Source organism: Suncus etruscus, chromosome 11, assembly GCF_024139225.1.
Source record: "Suncus etruscus isolate mSunEtr1 chromosome 11, mSunEtr1.pri.cur, whole genome shotgun sequence".
In the NCBI taxonomy this organism is placed as follows: Eukaryota; Metazoa; Chordata; class Mammalia; order Eulipotyphla; family Soricidae; genus Suncus; species Suncus etruscus.
The window spans coordinates 102,254,957-102,273,661 of record NC_064858.1 but is presented as its reverse complement, the minus strand read 5'-3'; the positions used below and the strand labels follow the sequence as shown (position 1 = coordinate 102,273,661).

At 32.3% G+C, this 18,705-nt stretch overlaps 1 protein-coding gene across 1 annotated transcript in view; it reads right to left on the bottom strand.

Annotated features, from left to right (window-relative positions):
- Positions 1-18,705, bottom strand: part of TRHDE (thyrotropin releasing hormone degrading enzyme) — a 429,201-nt gene that overhangs the window by 187,200 nt on the left and 223,296 nt on the right. Inside the window, exons 4-5 of the mRNA XM_049783963.1 lie at positions 10,140-10,294; positions 6,746-6,859 (exon numbers count right to left, since the gene is read on the bottom strand). Of these exons, the coding sequence (XP_049639920.1) occupies positions 6,746-6,859; positions 10,140-10,294 (269 nt within the window). The remainder of the gene's footprint in view (positions 1-6,745; positions 6,860-10,139; positions 10,295-18,705) is intronic.

Below are 18,705 nucleotides of genomic sequence, written 5' to 3'. Positions count from 1 at the left end.
TTCATATTCTGACTCCATTTCCTCTAAAAAAGCACAGAACCTCCTGTGCTTTAAGCCCCAGGATCTGATTTGGTTGATGCATTTCACAACAACAGACATCACATTGTCACATGGCAGGCATTTACTGCAAAGGGCCTGCTGATGGATAATGCAGTGAAGAGCAATGGCCTTCTCTACACCCTCCTCTTCAGGAAAAAGTGGGAGATGCAGTATTTCTTTGTTGAGCACAGGGGCATCCCCACATGTCTTATTTGCTCAGAGAAAGTTGCAGTGCACAAGGAATACAACTTGAAACGCCATTATTCAACTAAACATGCTAAGGAATGTGCAAAATACCAAGGAAATGAGAGTGCCAAATGGGTTGCCAGTCTTAAAGCATGTCTAATGAGGCAACAAGATTTCTTCAAGAAAGCAAAGAGAATGTTGCATCAGTCGAAGCTAGTTACATGGTTAGTGAGATGATCGCTAAGGCAGAGAAACCATTTACAGAAGGAGAGTTTGTTAAAAAAAAAAATGCATGCTACAGGCTGCAAGTGTTATCTGTCCAGAAAAGAAAGGTCAGTTTAGCAAAATCAGCCTTTCTGCCAACACTGTGGCAGAGAGCATTTCTGACATGTCAAGTGACATTAATCATCAACTGTGTGAGAAAGCCAAATGTTTTGATGCATACTCAGTTGCTCTTGACGAAGGCACAGATATAACAGACACTGCGCAGCTCACAATTTATGTCTGTGGTGTTGATTGCAATTTTGAATTGACAGAGGAGCTGCTCACAATAATTCCAATGCATGGCCAGACCACCGCCAATGAGATATTTAGGCATCTGTGTGATGCCATTGAGAATGCAGGTTTGACATGGAAGAGGTTTGTTGGAATAATAACCAATGGAGCACCATCGATGACAGGGAGGAAAAATGGACTGGTGGCACTTGTTTAAAATAAAAAGAGAAATAAAATTTATATTATAAGAATGTATAAGAAATGTCATCTGCTTCTTTTTTATTTTTAACTTTAAAGATTCATATAGAGGGCCAGAAAGAGTTCAGGGGTTATGGTGCTTGCCTTGCATGAGGCTGATCCAGAATTGATTTTTAGTAACCCATGTGGTCCCCTGAGCACTGCCAGGATTGATCCATGACCACAGATCTAGCAGTAATTTCTGAGAAGGAGTAGGTATATCACTGGCCCAGAAAATAAAAAGAAAAAATATTTATATAAAACAAAATGAGATTGTGTAAGCATAAGAATTCCAAGAAATATACACCAAGTATACAGAAATATAAATGAATATATAACATTATATATAATATATGATCATATATAATTTATATATAACTATATATAAATTTAATTATAAATAATAATATGTGATTATAAGATATTTATAATTATAATTAAAATATAATTATATATAAATAATTATTATTTATATTATGTTTAGTTTTATCTCTTTTCTAAGCTACTATACATAAGAATTGAGCTTTCATTAAATGAGTAAGTAAAGCAGATTTATATTATTTTGTATTTAACACACTCAGGTTGTTCAAAAGCTTCCATTACCAGCACTATAAATCCTTTCCTGAACACAATAAAATAATTACACCTGTAAACAAAAGTTTTTATGAATATTATCTCTCCACTATAGTTTTGTTTTTAAAAATGTATTCATGACATAAAACTTGTGAGTCAATTATTCTACCTCAGCAATTAGCAAATGATTAGTTGGTCTTAATAATTCTATTAATAAATGATCTTAAATTTAAAAAAATACTGAATTAGTTTCTAAACAAAAACAGAGACGTCATATCAGTCATATTTGAGCCTATCAGAAGGACAGGTGCTCTTTTTGTTTTAAAGACGATTTCTTATTAGAAACTCTTAAGAGCTCTTCAGCGTCTAGTGCTTAGAAGTTAGAATTCTCGCCTGCCTCCCAACATTGACCTCTTTTTGTCTTTTTCTAGGATGTACACTTTGAACTTAGTTCTGATTTCTCAATGTGCTGGACATATATGCACATTAAAACTCCATTTACTCAGAGTTCAAATAAGGAGTGCAGAACACTTCTTTCTAATGGTATTAGCTGACATTCTCAGTGCTGCTTTTACGGACTCCTTGTACTTCCTTATCTCTGTTACAGGCTTATTTTCTACTAATGCTCCAAACTGTAAGGAACATTGTTGCTATGGCAAGTTCAAACCTTTCTCCCTAAAGAAAGGCTTTAGCTCCTTAGTGCCTCTCAAATAAGAAAAAAAAAGCCTTATTATTTAAATTATGATTTAAAAGATAGAAAAATTGCTGACAAGGATGGGGGGTAAAAAAGAAAAACATGAAAGCATATAGAGGGTCAGTGTGAAGACTGTGAGCCCCCAAAGACCCACAGACTCCTGCTTTTCTTCTAGTATTCCAGTGTAAATATTGCTCTTCAGACAGAACCAAAAGGACCACAGATTCTTGACACTAGCTGTGAAGAAGTCTTTGCATTTTTTGTATCCAAAATATGTCCATCATTATATTGGCCATCAGCATCAATCATGCTGAAGGATCTATTGACAAACTTGGAAAAGAATTTGAAAGCATTATTTACAAATTATTATGATCAAGGATTTAACTGAAAAATGAATAGTTAAATAAGAACTTGAAAAATAAACATGTCAATATGTAAAATATAGACGAAACAAGTATTTTCTTTCTACCTTTTTATTTCGCCTTACTAAATGTAGGGACATTTATTATTATGTAGAATTATTAAATGATTAAGTCATATAACTGAAGTTGGGAACAAACCAGAACTCAGTAAACTCAGTTCATTCATTTGTTCAACTCCTTTTTTGAATAAAAATAGAATGAGTTTTGAAGTCAAGAAAAATTGATTGGATACTTATTAAATTTAACAAGCAGTTTTTGCTGGAGCACATTAAAATGATACCATTGCTAATGGCTGAATTCATTTTTACTATTTTAGTCCTGTCTGTAATAGAGACAATTGAGAATATTTGTCAAGGTTTTGGGCAATACACTTTGAGCTATCTAAAGTGCTTTGAATAATGAATTCTAGTTGTAAGTATCTCCATTTGTATTTGCCTTCATGTCCAAGCACGTGTTCTCATAAAAATTTAGAAAAAATAACTAGTATGAAGACATTTTCTTTGTATAAAGTTATTGTAGTACAGGGTCTATAGTATCCCAATTAATTTACTAAAAGAACATGAACTAACTTTTAGTGAATTCTCATATCAATGTCTACACAGGAAACTAAAGGACACATCTACAATATAGATGCAAATTTGAATCAACAGTGGGCATAATCTGCATCAGTAAGGCATCTGTGGAGTATGAACTTTCTCATCATATCACTCTACTCTCCATACTTTCCCAATATTAAAATATTTGGGGGAATTTGGAGACATAGTACAAGTTTCTTGCTCTGTATGTGGTACCCTGGGTTTGATCTCTGACACCTTCTATGGTCTGTAGAGCTCTACTCAAATAAAACAATTATCTATTTTTATAGTATGTTTTTAAAAAAACAAATCTGGCTAAAGTAGAAGAGATTAGATTCAAAACAACCCCCACATTTTTTTATCATCATCTTTTCTCATATCAAAATAATTAAAAATTGTCAAAGGGTAACAGCTAGGTGGGAAATATATTTTTATCTCTTAATAAGACTTAATATTGATAGTCATCAAAATATACTGCAGCTTGTTTTATCAAATATTTTTACAAAATGGCCAACTTCTATAACAGAATGTCAAGTAAAAAACTACTTGTCCCATTAAATATAACCTTCTCCCTGAGCTAAAGAAGCTGCTTCTGATGATCCTGACCCATCTGCTTGAGGAATAAAACATTTCATAAGACTTATGTACTTGTGCAGTAGTCCACATTGCCAGAGATAAGAGAATTGATTTGGTGACAGTGGTTCTGAATAGAAAGATTATAAAATTATTTTGTAATCTATACATAATTGATATAAATCTAGAGTGTCTAAATAGATTACTGGAGATGGAAATGTTGGGAGATCTATACATAAAATCAATGAACCTCTAATGGACCATTTATTTCCAAGTCTACTACCTGCATTTTGAAGACTTCCAAGTTATGTTGTCTTCACAATAATATGTGAACCGACAAAGTCAGTGTAACTGAACCATTTTTTAATTGAAAAGGATAAGCTAGAGAAGTGATATGATTTTCTAAAAATCTGGTTCATTTTTTTCTATCCATCCCTATGGTTTTATATCATAGTATCTGTAAAGACTCAGATCTATAAAACCGCAACCTTCATCTGATTGGTTTTATGGGGGAGTGGGGGGAATCAGAACAATTACAATAGTTTTCTCTTATATAGGGCTCTGAAGGTAAAAACTAATTAGCTCTGTATATGAAATTGACTCTGAAAATATGCACACACAAAAACACGACAGATAAGCAGACAAAACAGCACTGGCCTAAATCAGAACAAGAGATTCCTTAACAATGCCATGTAATTTTTTCCTTAATGATTCCATAGAAAGCAGGTGGTCATAATAATCTCCCTCGAAAATTGAATCTGTCTTTCAGTGCTTAAGTCTTGGAGTCTTAAAAAAACAACTGCCTTTTCAATTTGAGGCAAAAGAGGTTGACTTCCAGAATTTCTTTACTCCTGACATGAGTTTGACTCCTTGTTTTTCTATTCTAGGCTAAATTCCAGTGAATTCTAAACCTGGCACTCCTAGGCAAGCTGGTGTGCATTTGATAATAGTATGAGTTACTGCTGACACAGCCATCACTCTTGTTCTTTCCAGTATTTCTTTCACTATTTTGCTGATGCCATTATGAAAAATAGTGCTGGCACAGCTTTTAAGTTACTAAATATATTTTCTTATTTATGTGGTCAATTTATTTTTAAAATTTTGTTAGCAAGGAAAATTTTAATGCTATATAGAATTTTGTTTCAAAGTTTCTACTAACGGGACTTATGAATTTAGTGTGAAGTACTCCACAAATTAAACAAAACTACTAAAAATAAAGATACGAACATACACATAATCTTTACATCTTGAAATGTCCTTCTCGCCATTTCCTAAATGCAATGGAATTTGTCTTTGTTGGTTTAATAGAATAGGCCTCTTACAAAACTGTGTTGTTTCTTCATTAATTTCCATCTTTAATTCATGATATGTATTTTGCTGAGGGCAAAGTCAGATATGTTACTTTATTCAATTTCTATACCTGTTACAAAAATATTCCCTAAAAGATATATTCATAATAGATAATAAAAAATACAGTGCTTTACAAATGTATTCAAAGATAATGCTGTATAGGGTCATGGAAATTTAGAATTTATCACCAAACTAAACTAATAAAAAGTTCTCTGTTTTGTTCTATGTACAACTCTGTTTATTACTTTTTAATCTAATATGTATTTTTCATAATGGTGAATAAAAAGGATATTTTAATGTGTAGCTGAATGAATAAACCTACCTATACTAGTAACATGTCATTCAGAATGACATCTTTTGATATTGAAACATAATGAAATAATAAATCAGTAAAAAGTCCCAGCTTAATGAAAATTTTAAACAGAGTTGTTTGAAGTCTGGAAGTCATTTAAAACCAAGAGATAATTTTGGAAAAATTTTACTATGAAGTTTGAAGTGTTCTTTTAGTAAGTACTGTACTACTTCAATTAATATTGCCAAATATTGGCAGTTTTTCTCAAAACTCTTTAGTAACACTTATTGCGATCATTCAAGGCTTGGTCTTTGAATAATACTTCATCATTATAGGCATGTAAGTAACAAACAATTGTGAATAACTTAAATGTTAAAGTAGCAATCTACATCTATATAGAGAGCAGGTAAAATTTTAATTTCTGGGAGTTGATAATGTGAAAATTTTATTATTTTCTTATATAGTGCTAATAAAATGTATTTAAAATGTTAATCACCAGACCAAATATCTCCTAGGTTCCATTTAAATAATAGCAAAATTATCTATTAATGGAACCTTCTAGACAATTGAGAACGTAAAAAATACACATAAAAAATACATCTTCCCTTCACTTGTTCTACTAGAATACTTTAGAGTTATCATTGCTTAAAAATTAGAGAATTCTACTTCATGTTTAAATATAAATGTATCTTCTTAGAGGATGGGTATAATTTGTATGATTCTTTCAAACATAAATGACTAATGGGGCTGGAGAGATAGTGGAATGGTAGGGCGTTTGCCTTGCAAGCAGCTGACCCAGGACAGATCTGGGTTCAATCCCCAGTGTCCTTACAGTCCCCCAAGCCAGGAACAATTTCTGAGCTCATAGCCAGGAATAACCCTTGAGGGTTACTGTGTGTAGCCCAAAAACCAAAAAAAAAAAAAAAAAGACTATTTATTAGCTTAGTTAACCCTAACTACATATACAATAATAATGCTTCAAAAAGTCTTTGTTTCATCAAACTTAAAAATATTGTTTTTATTTTTGTATATATTGAAATATCCTGTCTTTATCATATTTGTTATAGATTATTCTTGGCTTTTTTATTTATCAAATGCTTTATTCTGAAATATTTCTACATAGACAGGTGAGACTCCTAAATCAATGTATGGAAATTGGTTCTAATAAATAAAAGAGATCTGGAATACTAATATTAAAAATTGTGATTCTTTTACTTATATATTCCCACTGATAATTTTATTCATCTCTGAAAAGAACATAAGCCAAGATAGCACTAGGGCAAGCTTTCCAAAGTAAAGTAGAACTTACCATGTTCCAGCCAGGGTAGAGGTAGTCTGTACCAACAAACTCAAAGTAGTGGGCAAAACCTTCCTTTAGCCACACATCTTCCCACCAAACAGGGGTCACGAGATCACCAAACCACTGCAGTGACAAAATGATTAGCACAAAATAAAATCAAATGTACCCCCATAATCGTTTTTATCTAAAATGATGGATACTGATCTATAATTATCATAGCAAGACTTAATCTACTAATGATTTTGTGATCAAAAGCATGCTGTGACAAGACTGTAAATTCATTCCATTATTTGGATGACATTAGTTTTTTTTTTTTTTTGGTGTTTTTCTGGAGAAAAGAATGATCAAATACACAAAGGGAGATTTTAACTTAGAGATGAAAGTATTCATGAGGTGAAAAAATTATTATCTTCAAGTATTTGAAGGCCTAATATGTGGAAGATGTAAAAGTGTTTTTGTTTTGTTTTGTTTTGCCTAATAAGGGGTAAATAGGAGCTACTCAATGTACATTAGAGTTATTGGGTAACTGCTGAAATTGCAGGAAACCTTCAAGTAAATTGATAACAGAAAGTGAAAATAATGCCCTGGTAGGCAGTGAAAGATTCATCTTTGGAAGTATAGAGTATTGCCTTTTAAAGACAGAAGCAATTTATGGAAATAACCAAGGATCTTAAGATCAGTATGATTCTAGATTCAAAGCTGCAATAAAACTAGCCTTAAAATTTCTTCCTAAAAAAGAATGCTATTTTAATTGGTAATTGGATTATAACATACTGTAGTATTCTGAAATTCTTTTACTTTTATTGCAGCGAAAGGTAAGATTATTTTTATGTTAAAAGAATTAATACAGTATCATCCTAGAAGTTATCCTTAAGGCCTGAAACATAATGAATTAAAGTCAGAGTGTGAAGACTGGGAGTGTGGGTTGCTAGAGGGAAAATAATGTGACATAGTAAATAAAAAATGAAAGGACCAGATGTACAATGCAATATCAGATTCTAATGGTGGGTGAAATGGAAATGGACAGTTGATACTATAAAAGCAAAAAAGCATTATCTCTAGCAAGTGTCATTAAGGCTTTAATGATAAGGGGACAAATGAGTTGGGTAAGAATATTTGAGGCTGATGAAATATTCTTCCCTTAAAGAGAAGACCCTACTGGGCATTAATTATTTTAAAAATTGAAGGAAAAGTTGATCACATACATCTATATATACATCAAATACATCTGCAGCAGCACCTTAAATAACGTTGTTGTCAATTATTTTAGATTTTGGAGGGTTGAATGGGAGTGATGGATTCTTCCCTCTCAAGAAATGCTCAAAGGTTTTTTTGGGGAAGAGTTTCTAGGGGTGTCATGTTTCCACCATCTGGGCTTCTAGGTTAACACAAGGACTTGAGGAAAAAGGTTCTACCCTGCTCTTGAGGTTCTGGGTATTACTAAACCACCTTAGGGTCTTCAGGGCCATCAAGGGCCTTACCTCAGAGTGCTAGTATGACCTTGTAGTGTCAGGAATCAAATTCAGGCCAGCTCTATGCAAGGTGTGTGCTTTACCCCTATACTATAAATTCAGACCTAGTGTTTTAATTTTGATCTAAAATGTAGAACGTAGTCAAAAGGATTTTAAAATAAAAATAAGATAACTTTGAGCATGTTAATTATCACAAAATATGAAAGGTTTAAAAGGAGGGGTTTCTTGTTATGACTGAAAGCCAACGACAATTATGTTTGTAATCATGGTGTTTAAATAAAGAAATTATTTTAAAGGTTGCTATTCTTGGATCCAGAGAAAGCACAAAGGACTGAATGAGCATATGTGATTTGCATGAGGGAGACCTGTGTTCCACATTTTGCATCTTACGGTTCCCGAAGCACCACCAGAAATGACTTTTGAGTAGAGTTGAGGTATAGCCCACAGAACATAAAATAGTTTATTTTTCTGAAAACATGTTTCCTCTTTAAATCGAAACCCTGAAGTAGAAATTATGACATTAAGTATTGTGAACGGAAAAGGAACAATAAAAAAATAACCTGGTGATAATGGATTTTATTAGGTGTTTCTCCTAACTTCTTGTTCTGTTCCTCAACAGGAAGTGGCCCAGCACTACTAAACGGTTAACAAGAAAATAACATAATATAGAAAAAATGAGATCCTGCTTTAGAAACAGTGATATTCTACTCAATATACTCATTTTAAAAAAGTCACAGAAGTAACTTTTTTTCTACGAATGTTCAAAACAGATAGTTTTCAAAAAATTCTTAATTTATCTGAAAACTATTTTTCACAGTAGGGAATCCCAGTTTTTCTGCAATGATTCCCTTAAATCTCTTAATAAGCTTCTGAAAGTCAAAGAACCCAAATGCAGAAAATCCCTAGCCTCACAAAGCACTGTGCTGTCTTATTGTCTTATTCTCTCAATACAATTATATATATATATTTCAAGTTTATTGCAAAATGTTAAATTTAGGTAACTGGGGTCATGACCAAATCTAATTAAATCAGTTCTTCTATTCTGTGATTTAGCAGGTCCTTCCTTATCCTCCACTGGAAATATATTTTACATTACTGTTTCTTAATCTTTTCTAGCTTTCTAACTAACTGTAGGTTTATAACCAATTGAAGTGACATAGGACTACAATGGGATCTAAATGTTTAATAATGAGTAACCAATCTTGGTATTGCTGTTTATTAGCATTTATTTTTAGTTATACTTATTTTGCGGGGGGGAAACCAAGATTCAAACAAGCACTGCAAATTTCCCTGTAATTCCTCCCATTCATTTAAAGAAAAGTGCATCAAATCAAATTGAAATGAATTTTATCTTAGCTGCACTACAAAGTTGGCTAATTTACATATGAATTTCTAAACATGTCAAGACAAAAAAATATCAATCATTGGAGAACAAAGAGTGTAAGACTGAGTTATTGAAAGACTTCCTAAGTGTCTGTGTGATGGGAAAAGGGGAATACCAAATTGATTTCAGCTAAAGCAAATTTTGACACGTACACAAAACTCAGCTGCATCTTGCAGCAATGCAATAAATCATTGCCATCACTGCACTTATCATATATACACACCAATAATCACAAGGAAATAAAGCAAGGTTGACAAGGAATAGTAACAGGATGAGGGTCTCCAAAGAGGCTGCTGGGTGGTACACCTTCTCCTCAACAAAACTGAGTGACAGTTGTTTGTACCATATGATGCGTTGTTATGCTTTTGTTTGTGCTGCCATCTGAGAAAAATGACTTATCTTCTGAAAAAGAATTTCTTATTGCTCTCTATATAATTAAACATTAATTGGGAATATGATAAATTCACTCCTAATCTAAGTATCTGAAGTCATTTGACAGTCTAAATGGTTGGCGAGTGTACTTACACCTGATCCTTTTTTCTCTTACCTGGTGACATATCTCATGAACAATGACCATGGTGACATCCAGCAAATAAGAAATAGATGAAACACTGGGATCCAGCAGTATTCTTTGTTCAACAAATATACTTAGTCCCCAGTTCTCCATAGCAGCATACGGATGCTTAGGCACAGCTAGAAGATCTAGAAATGGAATAAAATTCCAAAAATTTTAACCAAGATGCAAAATTCTAAATTCATATCTTTAAAAATATTATCAAGCTAATTAAAAAGAATATTTTATTCTTTTTGATAAATTAAATTAGCCACTATTTATATGACAAAAAAATATATTCTCACTGTAAACTCTGTCATTGCGATCATCACAGTTCTGTTTCAGACCCAAAGCACCATTATTGAAGGATTCCTCTTAATAAGCTTCTGAAAGTCAAAGAACCCAAATGCAGAAAATCCCTAGCCTCACAAAGCACTGTGCTGTCTTATTCTCTCAATACAATGAAAAATATTACCTGTTACTCAATTTTTAAAGCAAAACATTTTATATCAATTTAAAAAATGTGGTGTCATTTTTTATTGCTTTAAATTTTAAAATACTTGAGTCATTAAAAACAAAACATTAATTAAAATATATCTTATAGAGAAAGTACATGATAGTGAATGTTATGGCAAGGATGAGCGAACTATGCAGACACTGGCTCTGCTCCCACCTCTACCATTAACTAGACAGTGGCATTATTAGATCACTTAATTTCTTTAGATTCCAATTTTCTCACCTATAAAATCAGACTGTTGGCCTTCATTTAAAATCTCTTTTAGTTCCAAAAATCTATGATCAGATAATGGTAATATGTGTACTTAAAATTAGCAATTTCTGGTTTAAGATTATCAATTTAAGATCAACTTCTGGCTATGATCAACTTCCGGTTAAAGACACAATAAGTGCATGTCTTTATGCATCCCCCTCCCCCCCACCCCCGTGCAAAGACGTCATGACTAAAACACTAAAAGGGAAAGGTGGGAGACGAAAGAGCTCCAGACTTGACCACAAACCTTTCCAAGGATGAGAAAAGCTGAATTAATACAAAGAAGTGATTATGTGTGAAACCACAGGCCTTCTGAGCTCTGGCTTCTGGAGCAACCAACAGCAGCAACAGCTTAGGAACTGGCTCTAGCAGCATCCACAGAAACCCAGGGCATCTAGGCCATGTTAACCGACTGATGCCAGGGAATGAGGTAAAGCAAAGACATTCATGAAAAGATCTCAAAATAACTGGTTTTCTGCCTTCCTGGGAGAATAGCAAGGGAAACAGTAAAAATTTGAATCCAGACAGCCTGGTCACAGTGTCATGCTTTTAATCACAGTAACGCCATGGACCATTTCTGATTTAAAATTTCTTCTTTCCACATAAACCTTAGAGTAATTCCTTAGGTTGTCAAAGTGAAATTGTTACAATAATGTAAAGTGTGGTATTATTTGTAAGTGTAAAAAAATAAAAGTCCTTTTACCAAATAATGAAAAAAAGTATTTGAGTTTAATGAAGAAATACTACAGAACCATTGAAGTAAGTGATCTCTACCATTAGATTCTAATATGATACATATATTAGATACAAATAATTTGGTACAAATAATTTGTGATAATAATTTGTGATACAAATAATTTGAAAAATGTAATGGTGATACATTACCATTAGATTCTACCATTAGATTCTACCATTAGATTCTAATATGATACATATATTAGATACAAATAATTTGGTACAAATAATTTGTGATAATAATTTGTGATACAAATAATTTGAAAAATGTAATGGTGATATAACTAGATGTACAAAGACCCATACCACATAATACTTATAAAAGTAATAATATCTAGATATTCATATTTACATAAACAGATTATGATGAGAAAATGAACATGTAAATAAATACAGAAAGGGATGATAAACACATGACTGCTAATCATGATTAAAATGAACCAAAAGGGAAATGGTTGATAAATAGTATTGTAGTTTCTGGACTCAATTTCATCATATATATATAATGGTGGCCGTGGGAGTTGTTCCTACATAAATAATAATTCTGTATTCTATGTTCCCATAAATAGTATCATATAGTTATATAGATGTATATGATATTTATATAGATATATATAATATAATGATATAGTTATATCACAACTGTTAAGAAATCAGTTCTAGAAGAATACTTTACCATCTTCACTATGCTTCTGAATGAGCAGCTATTAATGAGTTTTGCATGACTTCATCTTTTGATTTAATTAATGTGATGAATCAACTCTCAGATCCCAAAAAAACTATTCCTTTTGATCACCAGTTTATTGTGAAAGTATATAATTCAGATCAAGAAGATGAAGAGATGCCTGGCATAAGATATGGTGAAAGTTATGGGAATGAAAATAAGTAAATGAGAGAAATTTTAGCAAAAGACAGAAGTTAGAAAGAAAATATAAGGGAGGTAGCAATTCACAGCTGGTGAAGCATGTGTAATAGGATAAAGGCAGGTTTCTCTAAGATACCACCTTTCACCTGGGAGGTTATTAATGCCAGAAGTTGCTTTTCTTAGACATCTATAAAAACAAATGTGAAGAAAGGCCCAGAGGTAGAAATTTGACTAGTGTGTAAGATGAACAAGAAATTAGAGGTTAATGAAAGAGGGCAATAGATATGAATTTAGTAAAATTACCAATATACAATACATGGACAGTTCCCTATTTTTAAATAAAGATTAAAGATCTAGCACAGGGGTATAGTTGCTTGCTTTGCTATGGCTGACCCAGATTAAATTTCTGAGCATGACCAGAGGTGATCCCTAAGCACAGAGTCAGGAGTAATCCTTCACCATTGTTGAAATGTCCCAAAACCAATACTTATTTTTTTTGATTGAGACTTTCCATAAATATTAATGGAGAGCAGCAATTTATTAATTCTACCCTTTACCAATCTATTAACAACAGCATGTTTGGGGCCAATTATTAATAGAAAATTGTAGATAGATTTATCCATTCAAAAATCATGTTGGCTATGAAATAGAGGTATGTTGGAATCGTCCAAGAGATCACTAATCAGATCTCCAAGATTACGTGAGTGAGTAGTTACACAGTGGAATTTAAATTGAATGAAGCAACTCAAGATAGGCTAAGGTACAGTCAAAGAGTTTAGAATAAAAGTTGGTCGAATTTGTGCAAAAGAGGGTAATCAACACAGTAAAGGTCCAGATCAAAAGTTATTGAAATGGGTGATTAAAATTTAGTGGCAAAGATAACAGGCAATAGTGGCAAATAAAACTTTGTTTGTTAACATAAAGTCAGACTTGGCAAGAGAATTCATCATTAACTACGTAACAGTATTTTTTTTTATTATTTTAATTATGACAACAAAGATGCAAAGAAAGAGGACAGGGTAAAGTTACAGTGGAAGCCCAATCACCCATAAACAGAATTCTCGGTAGTCCCATCGATGATATCCCAGACTTGAAGTTTCAGCCAAAGAACATTAAGAAAAACAAAACTGAGCCCATGTACAATTCAATTACTTTGTCCCTCAAATCCCCAGTTGTAGTACATACTATTTCTTAGCAGCACACAATATAATCTAAAGACATTAGACTTATGTAACTCCTTAAACATTGAGGGCAAAGTACATTTATCTAGTTCTATGCACATGCTTATTAGTTTAAGTTAACCTCAAAAGTTTTAGTGGGTTGTTTGAACATTCATTTTAAACATGGAAATTTAAAAGTAATTTACAGCTAAAAGGCAGACCAATGGTCACCTTGGAAGAAAAAATTAAAGAGTAATAAATTTAATTGGAAGATTTTGGGAGTCACTCTCTTCATGATGGTATGATCAGAGAGATATGGGTAGATATTTTACACCATAAATTTCACCTTAAAAATATATTGTTTACATATCATTGGATATTAATGACATTGTTTGAAAAACATACTCAGTAAATATACAATAGTATTTTGCTTAACTTTTGAAAAATTTTGGATATATGAATATATAAAGTTAAGTATAAAGCACCAGTGGGTGTAGCCCAAAAATCAATAAAAATTATGCAGAATAGTTTTCATCAATTATAACAGTTTTAAATCTCTAGGCAGAAAACAACAGTCTATATAATAGTAACAAATATGAGCATTTAAAATAATTTCTAAAGTATTCCCTTCTGTTTCATGTCAAGTACCTTCTTTCCTTAACACTAAGTTAAAACAACTGTACAATCACAAAATCTCTCAAGATTCCCAGCTTTTACTTTTCTGTGAGCACTGCTGAGTGCTAAGAAAATTTTCTCCACTTTTCATATTAACCTTTCTTGTGGGTGTCATTGTTATTTTGCTCATTTTATTTGTCTGTCACCTCCTCCTCTCTGGAAACTAAAGTTAAGAGAATTTTCTTTTTTTGTTTGTTTTTTGGGCCACACCCGGTGGTGCTCAGGGGTTACTCCTGACTGTCTGCTCAGAAATAGCTCCTGGCAGGCACGGGGGACCATATGGGACACCGGGATTCAAACTAACCACCTTTGGTCCTGGATCGGCTTCTTGCAAGGCAAATGCCACTGTGCTATCTCTCAGAGTCCTGAGAATTTTCATTTTTGGTCTACCTTTTTATTCACTCGAGTAGTTTTCTGAGAATATCTTCTCTCCTTCAAATATCATCTCTTACCCTTCTTCAATGCCCAGACATCTTATCTTGATTTCTAGACAAAACTATACTGCTACCTAGGTAAAGACTAATATTTATAGCCATCCAATAATATATTTCTGAAATAATTCATTCTTTTTTAATATGTCTAGACGTTCATAAATTCATGTAATTTTATCTTATCTATTCTGGGTAACATGATTTTAAAAAAAATGCCCCCATTCCCCTGACAACATAGGAGGAAGAACCTTAAAATTACAGAAAGATTCAAAGGATCAAAAGACAGGGTCTAAGAGTAGAGACAAATCAAAATCTTTAGTGATAATTTTCTGATATAAAATCTAGTAAATTAGAAACATACCATAACATATTTTACACTATTTCATGACCACTAAAAAGTATTGTAAACGATACCAGCTGATCTCTCTCATATACCATAATCAGAGTCTGAGCTCATAGACCACTATAATTTGAAATCCAAAATAAAATAATATTAACTAATAAAATAAAATAAAGCATACTCTGGCTATGGTTAGCCAATCCTTGGCTCCAAATTGAGAATCTGATATCTTCAGCTTCAGCTCACACACACATGCTACATTATGAAGCACATATGGCATGCTTTAAAAAAATGGAATTAAATGACATACCATTGAAAGGAAGGAAGGAAGGAAGGAAGAAAGAAAGAAAGAAAGAAAGAAAGAAAGAAAGAAAGAAAGAAAGAAAGAAAGAAAGAAAGAAAGAAAGAAAGAAAGAAAGAAAGAAAGAAAGAAAGAAAGAAAGAAAGAAAGAAAGAAAGAAAGAAAGAAAGAAAGAAAGAAAGAAAGAAAGAAGAGAAAGAAAGAAAGAAGAAAGAAAGAAAGAAGAAAGAAAGAAAGAAAGAAGAAAGAAAGAAAGAAAGAAAGAAAGAAAGAAAGAAAGAAAGAAAGAAAGAAAGAAAGAAAGAAAGAAAGAAAGAAAGAAAGAAAGAAAGAAAGAAAGAAAGAAAGAAAGAAAGAAAGAAAGAAAGAAAGAAAGAAAGAAAGAAAGAAAGAAAGAAAGAAAGAAAGAAAGAAAGAAGGAAAGAAAGATTACTAGCATACAAAAAATCATACCTAGACTCGAGTATCTTGCCAACAGTTTATTTCTCCATGCATTAACAAAATTAGACCTGCTGTCAAGACCTCAGCAAACTCAAAAGCAAACTCAAAACTCAAAAACTCACAATCTTCATGAAACAAGACTGATTCCTTGAAAGAGGTTTTCCTCAATAAAATCTAAGTGTTAATCCTAAAAGTATTTAACCTAATTGTAGGAAAAACCTCCATAAGCATTGCCCTGAAAAGACCAATATTTTCACTATAAGTTTAGTATATTCGATTCACTGTTTATTCATTCAAAGTGTTGGTTGAGTCATTCCAGAAGATATCACTCTCATTCCAGAAGAGACTGGAAAAGACTCTCAGGAATATTACATTCAAGTTTGGAGGGATAAATAGGGTAAATACTCAGACTGTAATAATACAGTTATTTAAGTAAAATGAGGTGGGAGAATATCTTAGATTGAGTGAGGAAGAGAGTTTCTCTGCAAAGAGAGGTTCTAGGTTGAAATATACAACCAACTGAATTTCATCTGCATGAAGACAGAATATTTATGAATCATAAATGCTAAATTTCTCATGCTACATAAATGTCTCATGCAACATTTCCAGTAGTTAATAATACTAAGGATATAGCTGATGTTCAGAATTAATCACCAAATACATGTGCCTTATGATGATGCCATGCTCTATATAGCTAATAATTTTACTGGATTCACAAAGGAAACAGATGTGTAACCTTTATTAACAGTCAAGTAAGAACAGTAAATTCTCTAGTTCTGGCTTTAAGATTGTTGGTACAATTGCTGCTCCTTTAAATCTCATTTTCACTCCGATGCCAAGTATCACTTAGATGTACTCCCACTGGATCCAAAAGCACATTCTGAGCTCTTGGCTCTCATCTTACCACTAAAAATCCATCATCTCAGAAATTCCCATGCTTCTGACCTTACTTCATTTCTCTCACTTTTCCCTTTGAGTTTCACCCTTACTACTCTAGCCAACCAACTTCTTGACCACAATCCAAGGTGTATTTCCAGCTCTGTTGGACAAACCTCTTTGACAGGGAAAGTGGTTATTACAATTACAAGTGAAAACTTTGGAATTCATACTATTTGGGCTTCAAAAGCATTCATTAGAAAACACTAATTAGTTACAGAAACTGAAATTTATTTTCTCATTGATGAAATGGATATTTTAATGATGCTTTCCTTTTAAATTGGGATGATTAAATAAGAGTATCCATGTAAAAACAGTCCTGAACATAGAAAATGGTAAATCAATGTCTTATTTTTTGGGATATTTTAAGTCCCATAATCTCCTTGTGAATCAAATTCAACATAAGTTTAGGAGAAGAGTATTCTTAGAGTAGAAAAAAATAAAACATTAGGTAAGATGTTACATAAGCATTTTGATTTGGGGATTTAATTTTTATGACTGAAGGCAACATAGGACCTAATCAGGAAACATATTTAAGGAAAATATATATAGTAATATCTATATTATTATCTGGTATGCTAAATAACATTTAGGGTATATAATATTTTTAAAAAAGATTTCATGTCAATGATGTTGTAACTAGCACTTTACAAGATTATACTTGCATGTGTGTATGTATGCTTAAATTTAAAAAGAAAATTCCTTGTGTAAGTGAAGAAATGAAAACCCTTGTTTAATGTTAGTGGTATATAACTTGGTACAGACATTGAAAATTGTGTGAAGATAGCTCAGAGAATTCAAAAATAATAATTCTATGTTATATTTTAATTATCTCATGCGTATTTACTTTAGGAATAAAAAATAATAATTTAAAGAAATTGTGACAGCAGTGTTGTTCACAATCAGCAAGAGTTGTTGTGAATAGATAACTAGATAAATTAGATGTGGCAAATACACAATTGAAAAGTATTGTGTTTATGCTATTTCTTGGATTATACTTAAAATAATTACACTAAATTAAATAAATCAGACAAAAATACAATTACTATATGATTTCTCTTGTGTTGAAGGCTAAAAATGAAAACAAAAAAATTACAAATCAAAACAAATCTTAAGGCCATAAGAAAGTGGTTTTTAGAAAGGGAATAAGTAAATTTTATTTAAGAGGTCAGTTTTCTGATAAATGATTAAATTAAACTTTATGGTGAGCATAATATTTTATAGATTGATGTTGCTTTGTAATGCTGAACATGAAAGACAATGTACAATTATAGCCAATGTATTTTCAGTGCAAAAATATTTAAAGTAAAAGCTAAAATATTTTTATCTGACAATTACTAAATATGTGATATTAATTTCATGGGACATAGAAACATCAATAAGAAAAAATTTATAGAAATTACCTAAGACTGCTTTTGTTGGTTTGTCTGTCTTTGGGTCACACTCAGCAGCACTCAGGGGTTACTTTGTCTCTGTGTTCAGTAAATGCTCCTGGCAGGCTGGGTAACCATATGGGATGTCTTGGATCGAACCCTGGTTGGTCCTAGGTCAGCTTCATGCAAGGAAAATGCCTTACCCACTGTTCTATCACTCTGTCCCCAAGGACTGATATTTTGACATAAAGAACAACTACTTTGCTCCCTTTCAAGCACATTTTCAGGTGTATTTTGTTGTGTATTCTATTGTTTTCAAATCACAAACAGGTTAGTTTAGAAATGGCTGTTGTTTTGTGTGTTCATTTAACAAGGTAGAGTTTAAGCTTTTCTATCCCTACATAAAATTAAATAGAGAACAAAGCCTTTGAAGATCTAAAATAAAATATTCTCCTTACAGACTTTTTTAGGCAGGCTATTTCCTTCCAGTAAGTCTAGTTACATCTCCACATTTTGGCCTTAACAGAATGTTCA